Source organism: Neophocaena asiaeorientalis, unplaced genomic scaffold (genome assembly GCF_003031525.2).
Source record: "Neophocaena asiaeorientalis asiaeorientalis breed wild unplaced genomic scaffold, Neophocaena_asiaeorientalis_V1.1 scaffold29, whole genome shotgun sequence".
In the NCBI taxonomy this organism is placed as follows: domain Eukaryota; kingdom Metazoa; phylum Chordata; class Mammalia; order Artiodactyla; family Phocoenidae; genus Neophocaena; species Neophocaena asiaeorientalis.
Window position 1 is genome coordinate 6,193,853 of NW_020174423.1, and position 14,109 is coordinate 6,207,961.

General features: G+C 41.6%; 2 protein-coding genes across 5 annotated transcripts in view; both read left to right on the forward strand.

Moving 5' to 3' along the window:
- The window catches only part of MTERF3 (mitochondrial transcription termination factor 3), a 25,000-nt gene extending 19,824 nt beyond the window's left edge, over positions 1-5,176 (forward strand). For all 3 annotated transcript variants that reach the window (XM_024756559.1, XM_024756558.1, XM_024756560.1), the window contains one exon: positions 4,902-5,176. In XM_024756559.1, the coding sequence (XP_024612327.1) occupies positions 4,902-5,096 (195 nt within the window). In that variant the 3' untranslated portion in view covers positions 5,097-5,176. The remainder of the gene's footprint in view (positions 1-4,901) is intronic.
- A 4,080-nt stretch (positions 5,177-9,256) lies between these two features.
- On the forward strand, positions 9,257-13,844 carry UQCRB (ubiquinol-cytochrome c reductase binding protein). Of its 2 annotated transcripts, none has more exons than XM_024756594.1 (4): positions 9,257-9,344; positions 11,857-11,928; positions 12,776-12,942; positions 13,618-13,844. In XM_024756594.1, the coding sequence occupies exons 1-4, from the start codon at positions 9,326-9,328 to the stop codon at positions 13,693-13,695; spliced, it is 336 nt and encodes a 111-aa protein (XP_024612362.1). In that variant the 5' UTR covers positions 9,257-9,325; the 3' UTR covers positions 13,696-13,844. The 2 variants fall into 2 exon arrangements, with proteins under 2 accessions (XP_024612362.1, XP_024612363.1); XM_024756595.1 differs by lacking the exon at positions 9,257-9,344 and adding an exon at positions 10,592-10,693 and having other exon boundaries at positions 13,618-13,828.
- The last annotated feature ends 265 nt before the right edge of the window (positions 13,845-14,109 follow it).

Genomic DNA, 14,109 nt, shown 5'->3' on the forward strand with positions numbered 1-14,109 from the left:
TTCTCTAATGATTAGTGATGTTGAGTATCTTTTCATGTGTTTGTTGGCAATCTGTATATCTTCTTTGGAGAAATGTCTATTTAGGTCTTCTGCCCATATGTGGATTGGGTTGTTTGTTTTTTGATATTCAGCTGCATGATTTGCTTATATACTTGAGAGATTAATGCTTTGTCAGTTGCTTCATTTGCAAATATTTTCTAATCTTGCCGCCTTTATTTTATTTATTTATTTATTTATTTATTTATTTATTTAGTTTGCAGTACGTGGGCCTCTCACTGTTGTAGACTCTCCCGTTGTGGAGCACAGGCTCCGGACGCGCAGGCTCAGCGGCCATGGCTCACGGGCCCAGCCGCTCCGCGGCATGTGGGATCTTCCCGGGCCGGGGCACGAACCTGTGTCCCCTGCATCGGCAGGCAGACTCTCAACCACTGCGCCACCAGGGAAGCCCCATTGCCACCTTTATTAAAGATAAAATGACCATATGTGTTTGGGTTTATCTCTGAGCTTTCTATCCTCTTTTCTGTTGATCTATATTTCTGTTTTTTTGTGCCAGTACCATACTGTCTTGATTGCTGTAGCTTTGTAGTATAGTCTGAAGTCAGGGAGCCTGATTCCTCCAGCTCCGTTTTTCTTTGTCAAGATTGTTTTGGCTATTTGGGGTCTTTTCTGTTTCCATACAAATTGTGCAATTTTTTGTTCCAGTTCTGTGAAAAATGCCATTGGTAGTTTGATAGGGATTGCATTGAATCTGTAGATTGCTTTGGGTAGTATAGTCATCTTCACAATGTTGATTCTTCCAGTCCAAGAACAAGATGTTGATTCTCTCCATCCGTTTGTATCGTTTTTAATTTCTTTCATCAGTGTCTTACAGTTTTCTGCAAACAGGTCTTTTGTCTCCTTAGGTAGGTTTCTTCCTAGGTATTTTATTCTTTTTGTTGCAATGGTAAATGGGAGTGTTTCCTTAATTTCTCTTTCAGATTTTTCATCATTAGTGTATAGGAGTGCAAGAGATTTCTGTGCATTAATTTTGTATACTGCTGCTCTACCAAATTCATTGATTAGCTCTAACAGTTTTCTCATAGCATCTTTAGGATTCTCTATGTATAGTGTCACATCATCTGCAAACAGTGACAGCTTTACTTCTTCTTTTCCAATTTGGATTACATTTATTTGTTTTTCTTCTCTGATTGCTGCAGCTAAAACTTCCAAAACTATGTTGAATAATAGTGATGAGAGTGGACAACCTTGTCTTGTTCCTGATCTTAGAGGAAATGTTTTCAGTTTTCACCATTGAGAATGATGTTGGCTGTGGGTTTCTCATATATGGCCTCTATTATATTGAGGTAACTTCCCTCTATGCCTACTTTCTGGAGGGTTTTTATCCTAAATGGGTGTTGAATTTTGTCAAAAGCTTTTTCTGCATCTATTGAGATGGTCATATGGTTTTTCTCCTTCAATTTCCTCTTTGATTTCTTCAGTGATCTCTTGGTTATTTAGTAGTGTATTGTTTAGCCTCCATGTGTTTGTATTTTTTACAGATTTTTTTTCCTGTAATCGATAGCTAGTCTCATAGCGTTGTGGTAGGAAAAGATACTTGATACAATTTCAATTTTCTTAAATTTACCAAGGCTTGATTTGTGACCCAAGATATGATCTATCCTGGAGAATGTTCCATGAGCACTTGAGAAGAAAGTGTATTCTGTCATTTTTGGATGGAATGTCCTATAAATATCAATTAAGTCAATCTCGTTTAATGTGTCATTAAAACTTGTGTTTCCTTATTTATTTTCATTTTGGATGATCTGTCCATTGGTGAAAGTGGCGTGTTAAAAGTCCCCTACTATTTTTGTGTTACTGTCGATTTCCCCTTTTATGGCTGTTAGCATTTGCCTTATGTACTGAGGTGCTCCTGTGTTGGGTGCATAAATATTTACAATTGTTATATCTTCTTCTTGGATTGATCCCTTGATCGTTATGTAGTGTCCTTCTTTGTCTCTTGTAATAGTGTTTATTTTAAAGTCTATTTTGTGTGATATGAGAATTGCTCCTCCAGCTTTCTTTTGATTTCCATTTGCATGGAATATCTTTTTCCATCCCCCCACTTTCAGTCTGTATGTGTCCCTAGGTCTGACGTGGGTCTCTTCTAGACAGCAGATGTATGCGTCTTGTTTTTGTATCCATTTAGCCAGTCTGTCTTTTGGTTGGAGCATTTAATCCATTTACATTTAAGGTAGTTATCAGTATGTATGTTCCTATTACCATTTTCTTAATTGTCTTGGGTTTGTTTTTGTAGGTCTTTTCCTCCTCTTGTGTTTCCTGCCTAGAGAAGTTCCTTTAGCATTTGTTGTAAAATTGGTTTGGTGGTGCTGAATTCTCTTAACTTTTGATTATCTGTAAAGGGTTTAATTTCTCTGTCAAATATGCATGAGATCCTTGCTGGTTAGAGTAATCTTGGTTGTAGGTTTTTCCCTTTCATCACTTTAAATATGTCCTGTCACTCCCTTCTGGCCTGCAGAGTTTCTGCTGAAAAATCAGCTGTTAACTTTATGGTGATTCCCTTGTATGAAATTTGTTGTTTTTCCCTTGCTGCTTTTAATACTTTTTCTTTTATTTAATTTTTGATAGTTTGATTATTATGTGTCTCAGCATGTTTCTCTTTGGGTTTATCTGGTATGGTACTCTCTGGGCTTCCTGGACTTGACTATTTCCTTTCCCACGTTAGAGAAGTTTTTGACTATAATGTGTTCAAATATTTTCTCAGACCGTTTCTTTTTCTCTTCTTCTTCTGGGACCTGTATAATTCCAATGTTGGTGCATTTAATGTTGTCCCAGAGGTCTCTGAGACTGTCCTCAATTCTTTTCATTCTTTTTTCTTTATTCTGCTCCCTGGCAGTTATTTCCACCATTTTATCTTTCTGCTCATTTATCCGTTCTTCTGCCTCAGTTATTCTGTTATTGACTCCTTCTAGAGTATTTTTAATTTCAGTAATTGTGTTGTTCATCACTGTTTGTTTGATCTTTAGTTCTTCTAGATCCTTGTTAAATGTTTCTTGTGTTTTCTCCTTTCTGTTTCCAAGGTTTGGGATCATCTTTACTATCATTACTCTGAATTCTTCTTTAGGTAGGTTGCCTATTTCTTCTTCATCTATTTGGTCTTGTAGGTTTTTACCTTGCTCCTTCGTCTGTAACATATTTTTTTGTTCTTTTATTTTTTTGATGGGTGGTGCTGTATTCCTTTCTTACTGGTTGTTTGGCCTGAGACATCCAGCACTGTCGTTTGCAGGCAGTTGGATAGAGCTGGGTCTTGGTACTGAGATGAGGACCTCTGGGACGCCTCACTCTGATGGATATTCTCTGGGGTCTGAGGTTCTCTGGTAGTCCAGTGGTTTGGACTTGGAGCTCCCACCACAGGAGCTCCGACCTGGAAACCAAGATCCCGCAAGCTTCGTGGTGCAGGAAAAAAAAAGGAAGAATGAAAGAAAAAAAGGAGCAGTACAATATCAAAGAATAAAAAACAAAATAAAATTAGAAAGATAAAAAATATATTAGGAAAAATAAAACTATAATTGAAACTACTGCAACAAGGTAAAATAAAACCACAGCAGGAAAAAGAAAAAAAAGGTGTGGGGGAGGGCAGCAAGCCAAAAGGAGAGATCACTAACAAACCATAAAGAATAAAATGAAATTAGAAAAATAAAAGATTTATTAGGAAAATAAAAATATAAAAGAATCAACAACAATGAATCAGCAAGTTAAAATAGAACCTCAGTCTAAAAGAGGAAAAAATAAAAGAAAAAAGGAAAAAAAAAAAAAGAAAACCTTGGTTATGGGGGTGGAGTTTAGGTGGGGGGTGGAACTTAGGCATGGGTGGGGTTTGGGGGGCAGGACCCAGGCGGGTGGGGGTGTGACATTTGAGTGTGGGACAGGGCCTCTGCTTAGGACCTGTGCAGAAGGGGGAGGCAGCACGTGGGAAGGAGGGCTGTGGAGTGTGGGCTTCTGGAGTTAGGAGGAAGGGCCCTGGGTGAGGGTGTGTGGGTTCGGTTTAGGCCCAACTCATTGGAGGGGGTCTCCCAGTGTAGAGGTGGGGCCCTGTGTGGGGTGTAGGGGCGGGGCTTGGACTTTGCGCTCTAAGAGGGAGGCTCTGAGGGCAGAGGATTAGTCCTGGGAGCCCAACAAGGCTTCCCGGTGCCTAAGTGGACAAGGAAGGCACTGGCCTCTTCCCTTACGTTCCTTCACGCACCTCCCCCATCATCTACCCCAGGGTCTCCCCCGTCACCGCTGGACCCCTAACCGTGGGTGGGTCCCGCTGGGTATAGGAACTCCTCCCCTCCCCCAGCCACCCCTCAGGGATTGCCGGTCCCAGAGGTCCAGCCTTTACTTTTGCTCCCCCTTCCCTCCCTCCCACTCCCTCAGGACCCGCGCGGCTGGACCTCCTTGGTGGGCAGAGGATCAGGCCCGGGATCTCAGCAGGTTTCTGGGGGCCCAAGTGGGCAGGGGAAACCTGGCCATTCTCCGTTTTGATCCTCTGCCCTCCCAGTGGTTCCCCAATTTCCCCCTTCCGTCGTGGGATCCCTTCCCCTCCCCCAGGTGCCCCTCAGGGGTACCAGTCCCGTCCTGCCTCCACTTCTCCTCCCCCTTCACTCCCCCCACGCCCCACGTCCTACCCGGTCGCTGGGTTTTCCTCCCGTCCCCTTAGGTGTCCGTGGTCCCCCACCGGTGCCTGCTAGGTGACCTCGTTGTGAGGAGATGCGAATTCCACATCCTCCCAGTGCGCCATCTTGACTCCGCCCCCTCAATTCTTTATATTTGTTAGCTTATTAAAATTCTTAGTCAGATAAACATTTTTATAGTTCATCTTTCAGTGCACGGTGTTTTTTAAAAACTTTCTTTTTCTTTTCTAGGTATTTAATTCAAGGTTGTTTAAAGTCAAAGAAAGACATTTGTTTCTTGCCTATTTAGGAAGAGCACAGTATGATCCAGGAAAACCTAACTACATCTCTTTGGACAAACTGGTATCTGTGCCTGATGAAATATTTTGTGAAGAGATGGCCAAGGCCTCAGTACAGGACTTTGAAAAATTCTTAAAAACTCTTTAGTTTTTGATAGATGTTAAAATGTAATAATGTAAAGTGAATGTACATATGAATAAATATATTTTAAATACCTCAAACCTCAACTGATGTCGGAAACAATTTCTTAATATTATAAATTTGGGAACACTTCTGGTAGGTGTTTCTTACAAGTTCCTGGTAAGTTAATTCATCTTTGACTCAATCAATTCCTTCTTGGGAAGGAGAGAATTAAAATATAGCAAGCTTAGCGAAAGAGAGTCAGTTTACTAGGCTGGTGTGTTGTCCTTCTGGTGAAGATGAGAACAATAGAAGATTTTCCTTTTTATTTTCAAAGTCTTTTAAAGGGGTTTCATCACAAGACAGCTCTATTTTCTTTGAAGTGTTAGGAGTTTCTGGGGCAGGCTATATTATCCATCTAATATCTACTACTCACTTAGATTATGCTACAGAACACATTCGATTTGGGATTATCTACACTGTTATGTTTCTGAGCAAAGATAGTCAAAGTTGCCCACAGCTGGCTACTGAGAATCAGGAAAGGAAAAGGGATAGGGAGGAAAGTTGTTTGAAGGTGAGCAGTGAGACATAGTAAAAGGCCATAACAAGCCTTTGACTTTTTGCCAGTGTGTGAAGATTTGAAGCATGAACGCTTTTTTGTATTTTCCATTTACCATTTAGACATGTAATCCTGGGCAAATGATTTAACCCGTGCGTCTGATTCTTTATTTGTAAGGTGAGGCATCCTGGCTTCACTTATCTGCCTTAGGATCACGAGATTGAGTAGACTGTTAACACTGGTGGCCTCCAAGGAGCCACACCTGGTATCTGCGCTCTCACTGTAGCCCCCTCCCATGCTGACTCAGCCGGTGCGCTCTGCTTCATGGGACACTTGTGCATCTGTGCTTGTCCTCTTGGAACCCTGAGCCAGAATGGAAAGAGGTCTGGTGACTCTTGGAGAAATGAGGTGGAACAAGACTCCTGACCAAACCTCAGCTATTCCGGCTCTGCCACCTGGGCACCAGGTAAGGGAGTGAAGAGGCCGTCTTGGATATTCCAGCCTCAGAAGATACCACACGGAGCAGAGCTACCCGGCCGAATTCACAACTTGGAGAAACAAAGTTTTAAACCACTAACTTTGGGGGAAGTTTGTGTGCATTGGGGTTTTGTGTGCCTAGATATCCTGAAACCTTGTGAGAAACTAAATTCATAATTGGTCAGGGCCTTCCTGTTGGCGTATTTTGTTCATTCGCCCAACAGACATTTGAGTTCCTAGAATACAGTGTTGAGTGTGGCATGGATGTGTGCCTTCATGGAGTTCTCTAATGGATGAGATCAATACACAGGGAACAAGGAAGAAGGTTCAATCAGGAGGCAAAGCATGGAACCATCCTGCCTAGTCTTCCTATGGCTCAGAACCTCATTTTGCCTTTATTAACAACCCACTCAGAACAGGCTAGCTGTGCTGCTGTAATGAACAGCCCTAAAACCCCAGAAGTTTTTATTTCATACATGTCCAACTTGGGGCCAAAAAATTTCTGCTCCACGTCATCTGAGTGGCAGAGGTTGATGGAGCTTCCACCATGTCTGAAATGTAGCCAGTCTATGGAAGGGGAAAGGAATGTGAAAAACTGCTCTTAAAAACATCTCACAGGGGCTTCCCTGGTGGCGCAGTGGTTGAGAGTCTGCCTGCTGATGCAGGGGACGCAGGTTCGTGCCCCGGTCCGGGAAGATCCCACATGCCGTGGAGCGGCTGGGCCCGTGAGCCATGGCCGCTGAGCCTGCGCGTCCGGAGCCTGTGCTCCACAACGGGAGAGGCCACAGCAGTGAGAGGCCCGCGTACCGCAAAAAAAAAAAAAAAAAAAAAAAAAGTCTCACATTTTTCTTGGCCAAAGCATCACATGGCCATGCCTAGCTTTAAGGGGGCAGAGAAGTGCAATCCTGCCATATGCCAGAAGGAAAACCAAAAATAATTTTTGAATCAACACTAATGGCTACCAGCAAACATCCAGGCTCTCTAGGCTTAATGCCTGTAGGAGCTGGATTTTGTGACAGTCCTGGGTATAATCCCTTGACAAGGTCTTCCTTTTCTTGCCACCTTCACCCTGTAACCAGAAAACTGAAACTTGAAGGGTAAGGAGGGAGGGAGAAGAGTTTACTGAGTACTTCTTTTTTATTTAATTTAATAATTTCTTTAAAATTTATTTATGTTGGCTGCGTTGGGTCTTCATTGCTGCGTGCAGGCTTTCTCTAGTTGTGGCGAGCGGGGGCTACTCTTTGTTGCACTGCACAGGCTTCTCATTGTGGTGGCTTGTTGTAGAGCACGGGCTCTAGGCACGTGAGCTTCAGTAGTTGTGGCACTCGAGCTCAGAAGTTGTGGCTCACAGGCTTTAGAGTGCAGGCTCAGTAGTTGTGCACGGGCTTAGCTGCTCTGTGGCATGTGGGATGTCCCCAGACCAGGGCTCGAACCCATGTCCCCTGCACTGGCAGGCGGATTCTTCACCACTGCGCCACCAGGGAAGTCCCTACTGAGTACTTCTTGTAAGGTGATGTGCCAACTTACAAATGTACTGCATTTCTTCATATCTTCCAACTTCACTTTGGCTAGTGTAGTCTGGGAGCAGCCATTCATCACTTTTTAGTACTGCATATAACGCTGAGTAATATTGAGAATTTGTGGTGGCAGAGAGAAAAAGAAAAAGGCAGAAGGCAACAGAATTTTAGAATTGGAATGTGACTAAGACCATTAAACCTTTTGGATTTACAATTAGATTTACAATTAGCCATTCTATACTGTCCCAGGTCTCAGCTTAGGATGGAAGAAAACAGAAGTAGATATTGGTGGGTAGTTGCTCTGGACTGAATTGTGACCCCCCCCAACCCTCAAATTCATGTAATGAAGCTCTAACCCTCAATGTAATGGCATTTGGATGGGGCCTTTGAGAGATAATACAGGTTTAGATAAAGTCATAAAGGTGGGGCTTTCATGATGGTATTAGTGTCCTTGTAAGGGACACAAAAGAGCTTGCTGGCTCTCTACCATGGGAGGACACAGTAAGAAGGCAGCCCTCTACAAGCCACAGGGAAAGAGTTCTCAACTAAAACTGACCATGCTGGCATCTTGATCTTATGCTTCTAACCTCCAGAACTGTGAGAAAATAAATTTGTTTTTTAAGCTACTCAGTCTACAGTATTTTGTTACCATAGACTGAGCTGACCCAGACAGTAGTGGTTGCAGAAGTTCATCAGTAACTGCATAAGCATCAGTCATCCTAACTTGGATTGTTTTCTGTCCCTAGAGTGTTTTTTTTTTCCAACTTTTAAATCTCTTTAATACACCTGGAGTTTATTTTGATGCAAGGTGTAAAGAGGGAGTCTGACTTGTCCCCTCTCCCTGCCTCACCCACTAACCAATAATTTTGTTCTGCATCCTTTAGTAAAATTCTCCTCCCTCAACAGTTTGTGATATTGCTGTCCCTAGGTTTTTATAGCTTAGACTTAACATGTTGGGACTGAGACCTTAAAAATGTACTTTGATCTTAAAATTGCATTTGAATTCTGCTATACATCTCAGATTTAATATTAAAATTTTTTTTCAACTGACCTTCCACTATAATGGCTTGAGGTAGAACTTCACCTGGAGAAACAAGGTGAGAGAGGGTTAGTGTCTCCTGGATTAGTGGTGTAGCATATAGCCGTAGAATTAAGGAGTGCCGAAGTTTTATCTGGATTCTCAGATTCTGGAAGATGAATCCGGATTCTTCCTAGCTTGTGTGCTCTTGGACAATTTATGCAACCTTTCTGAGCCTCAGTTTCCTCTTCTCTACAATGGGTACAATCATAGTATTTATCATATAGGTTTGGAATTAAATGAAAATATGTCCATAAAACGCTTAGCGTGTTGCTTGTCACAAAGGGCTCAATTTATGCTGCCCAAGCTCTTCGAGCTCGTCAGCAACAGAACCAGGCTGAAGACCGGGTGTCCTAATTCCTTGCCTAGTGCTTTTTCCATCTGGTCACATGGAATGCCTCTTGGAACCGGGGGCGGGTCCAAGCCTATGGGATTGCTGTAATTCTTGCGAAGACGGGCGCGGGGCAGGTGCCAACGCCGGCCGCCAGAACTGCGCCTGCGCGTGCACCCTCTCGCTCTCCCACCCCCGCCCCTCCTCGCGACGTTGACGTAACACGCCTGCGCACTGGGCCTTGCGCGACCTCTAGGACTTACCCAGCAAGCAACGCTTCTGTCTCGGGTTAAAATGGCGAGTAGGCCAGCCGGTAAGTGAGCGGTGTTCTGCTTGGCGGGCATCGCCGTGCTCAAACTTTTATTCTCGCAGCAATTTGCTCTTCTTCCTCTGCTCTTTCTAAATGGCCAGGTTTGCGGCAAAAGGGAAGGCGGTGGCTCCAGGCCGCCTGAAGGAGGCCTTGGCCTCACCCCCCTGCTGTCTCCAGGCCCGGCTCGTTTGGGGATGGGACCCGCTGTTGGTGAAGGTGCCCGCGCTGTCTCCCACAGCACTGGCGTTCCGGCCTGCTAGAGCTCAGCAGCCCTTCCCGTCGGCCTTAGAAGAGTTCAGGGGAGATAATTAGTGGCTGACTTTCAACCCAAGTGAACTGAGTGCTTACTGTGAGCCAAGCGCTGTCATGTGCGTTCTTAGCTCGATAAACTCTCCTGCCAGTGCGAGGAAGATGGTGCTAGTTTCCCTTTTCGGCTGGTGAGATAACCGAGGCGAAGTGACCGGAGGAAATAGGATTGGAAATCTCAATCTCGTTCCACCTCTCGCGCTTCTCAAACTGGGAATTAGAGGCAGCTGAGCAAGGGTTACAGCGAAACTTCAGTTTAACCTTGGCTTATCTGGAACGTCAACTTGATATGTGGATTTGGAGAAATTTGTATTTATTCCAGGCACGGGGACAAATGTATTTATTATGGAATAGGATGCAGAAATTACCGGAATACTTAAAATAGAACGTGAAAAAAGTACAGTTTTCCCTGTGTGTGGGTTGTTTTTGGTTTTTTTTTTTTTTGCCAATCCCTGCCCTCTGGCGGTATAAATTGGAATAGCTTTAAAAAAAACGTTGGTTCCTTCCCTGCCCCCAGCAATTGTGAAGCTATTAGGAAACATCAGATTGCCAGAAAAATTCGTTAACCTAAATGACATTGAGCTTTTGGGGAGTGGGGGAGAAATTTAAGAATTCATTATTTCATTAACTTGACAAATACTGTAGGCGTTCTGCTTCTGCCCTGTGTTTGGAAACTAGATAGACCTGGCCTCAGCCCTATTACTAGCTGCCTTTGATCTTGGATGGGATAATTTATGTAAGCCTTATTCCTCTTCTGCAAGGATAGGCGTGTTGTAAATAACTCTAGCTAATGGTGGTAAAGCAGATAGAATAGTGCCTAGCACACAGTGAGTGTTCAATGAATAGTAATCATTATTACCATCACTGGTAAATATGTTTACAAATAATTTATGTCCTATAAGTATGTTTGTATATTGTTGACTCTTTGGTAGTTGTCTTTCCAGAAATAACGATATACATGGTGCTTCATTTCCAAGGAGATTTACCAAAGCTGTGATGTACTAAGGAGGGGTTGAAGTAAAAGGAGAGTTTGTTTTCCTTCTTTGGTAAGGGGCTAACCCTAAGACAAAACTTTAAAAGAAACTTTAAACTTGCCATACCTCCCCTTCTGTACCACGTGTCTCCTGTAAACATCAGGCCCTATCATGTTGCCCTTAGGTCCTACTGGGTAACCCATCCTGCTCAGTCCTGTTCCCCAGAGAGTTTTAACATTACCTGTTTTTCCTCATCCATTTTCAAATATGCATTCCCTCGGTGGAAAGTTAGTGGCTTGGGAGTAGGAGAATGTACTTCTTTTACTAGTCCATATTAATATTAAATGACTGACTAATGGTATCAAAACCCTCCTAGAAATACATATATTTTTAAAGAGAGTAGCCAAGTGAAATAAAGATAATGTAGAATAAAAATTTTGGAGGATGGGGGTCATTTAGATTTGCCAATGTATGCTGAAGTCTCATCTTTTCATACAACTCCAACTCCCTTGAAAAGTTTACAGTTATTTCCTGTAACCTATTTCTGAAACTACAAATGATGGAGAAGTTCCCAGTTTCTTTTTCATCCCCCACCCCTCAATTCTGATGGTAGCAGGGGGACAAAAAGGAATGGGATGCTTGACTTTGAGAAGCTGGAGTGGCCCTCCGTATCCACAGGTTCCACATTCAAGGATCCAGCCAACCTCCTGATGGAAGATATTTGGGGGAAAAGTTCCACAAAGTTTAAAAAAGCAAAACTTGAATTTGTTGCTCTCAGGCAACTATTTACATAGCATTTATTTCGGATTTACAACTATTCACATAGCATTTACATTGTATTATAAGTAATCCAGAGATTATTTAAAGTATACAGGAAGATGTGCTTAGGTTATATGCAAACACTACACCATTTTATATAGGGGACTTGAGCCTCTCGGATTTTGATATCTGAGGGGGGTCCTGGAATCAATCCCCTGAGGATATCGAGGGACTTATTGTACCTACAGATCTTCAGTACGTTAAGTGTTTGAGTTTATCCTTTTTCCCCCATGACTTAACTGCCCAATTTTTTGGCCTGCAATACTTTTGCTCATAGATGGAATAAGCTATTTTTATCTGCAATACATAGGGTATATGCTTTGAAAAGAACTTCCTTCCTGTGTTGGCATTTTTTACCTGGTTGCTTAGGTACTATATAAGTGAACTGTTAGCAGTTAACAGTGTGACAATATCAGTTGCAGCATCAAGCAGATGGCTGGAGGGTCTTCGAAAATGGTATTACAATGCTGCCGGGTTCAATAAACTGGGTGAGTATTTGTGCTTCTGTTTTTTTTTTTTCTTTTTCTGAGAGTAGTGCTTTTGCAAGAGTTATGGATCCCCAAAATACGTTAACTAATTGCACCTGTGTGCACCAGAAATCTTAAAATTAGGTCACATTTTATTGTTAAATCCATTTCCTTTTTATTATTATGAGAAGAGAGGGATGGAATTGTCTCAAATGTATGAGCTGGAAATGATTTATGTTCTTGAAATATGGTAGCAGAACATTTTCCTTATTATATGTTCCCTCTCTCAACTCCTCCGCTTATCATTTTAAAATTTAAGTTGTATGAACTTTGAAAGTAGAGGTTTTTCAAATGTTAAAATTGTCTGACATCTTTACAGTTATTTGATGCCTGAACTATTTTTTAGAACTTTTTACTTTGCCATGAACTTCATCTTTTGTAATTGAAGCGTGAGGGAAGCATCATTAAATGTTACTGCTTCCTTAGTACACTATCATTTTAAGCTTCTTTAATACCTTGATCTCAGAATTAAAGTATAAGAAAGTAGAGATATAGTCTATTGATATGTGTTTAAAAACAAACTAGACATTTTAAATGATTTTAAAATTGCTATAGATAAAATGTGAATTTTGTGGCAGTAGATTTTAAAAGACTCATATTGTTTCCACAGTACCATTTAAGAAATAATCCATTAAATAACCCATTATTGTGTGTGACATGAATTGAGTTTCCATGATACCTAACTCTTCATATTACCACCCAAGTTAAGTTAATGACTTAGGTTACAAGTCATAATTTTACTCATTTTTTAGAAATTCCTTATTTTTGAGATGCATATTCAATCTTACTCTCTTGTTTTTTATCATAGGCTTAATGCGAGATGATACAATATATGAGAATGACGATGTAAAAGAAGCCATAAGAAGGCTTCCTGAGAACGTTTATAATGACAGGGTGTTTCGCATTAAGAGAGCACTGGACCTGACCATGAGCCAGCAGATCTTGCCTAAAGAGCAGTGGACAAAATATGAGGAGGTAGAACAGCTCTTTTGTATCTGATAATGTTGGCCATGAAGGATTGAGTATTAGAAACAGAGAACACATACGTTTGTATAGTGCTTTAGAGTTCTTAAAGTTGTGTCAAATCAAAATCCTTATGACAGTCTGGTGAGGTTAGTAGAGCAAGTGTTAGTTCCATTTTAGAGGTAAACACATTGCGACTTAGAGATGAAGTGACTTCCAGAATCATTAAGCAGGCCGCTGATATAGAGATCCAGGACTAGAATCCAGGTCTTCTGCCTCCCAGGCCATTGTTCTCCCTCTACACTCTGCTTTCTGCTCGGATGAAAAAATGGTGGTGTTCATGTGATCGGCCCATTGAGTGGCCTTCTGGCTCCTGGGAAGGACGCTGTGAAGCAAACCCTCACCCCCTGAACTGCATTGAAACTAGGCCAAAGCTTATAGACTCATTCCTTTTTCTTTTCTGACAGTCTTCTCTCTAATAACCTATCAGAGTAGCTTATTACAGTCTCTTTATGGGTTTTTACAGTTTAGAAAAGCAGGCAGTTTTTAGTCTGCTTGAGAATACATTTTCTTAAGTTGGAAATTAATTTTGATAGATTTCTTTTGTTGTTTAAGACCTATTGAGTATTGGGGGTATATCAGTATGTAATGGTAGCATATAATATTTTTCTTTTATTCATTCTTTAGGATAAATTCTACCTTGAACCATATCTGAAAGAGGTTATTCGGGAAAGAAAAGAGAGAGAAGAATGGGCAAAGAAATAATCATGTAGTCTAAATCTGGATGCAGCTATCCTGAAGTATTTTTATGAAGTTGGTTAAACCTGAAATGTCCAATGTAGAACTATCTGGGCTGTAAATGTATTACTTTAAATAAATCTCTATTATAATTGTTGGAGTTTTGGAATTCTAAACCTTATTCTGAGTAACTACTGTATTTACTTATCTGTTACAGTTTTTTCCAAACTTGTAAGATATTTTTTCAGTTAGTGGTTAACTGCCTCCTGGAGCCCAGAGAAGCCACTTGAATCAGTTTAAGTAGAATGGTCACATCTGGATTGTTAGCAAGATACTTAGAAGCCCCAACAGGGCCTCCCTTGCAAGGATGGAATAGAGCAAGAAACAAGCACCAGTGAGTTTATTTTACCTGAAGCAAACAGCACAAGCAGATTGGCTCTC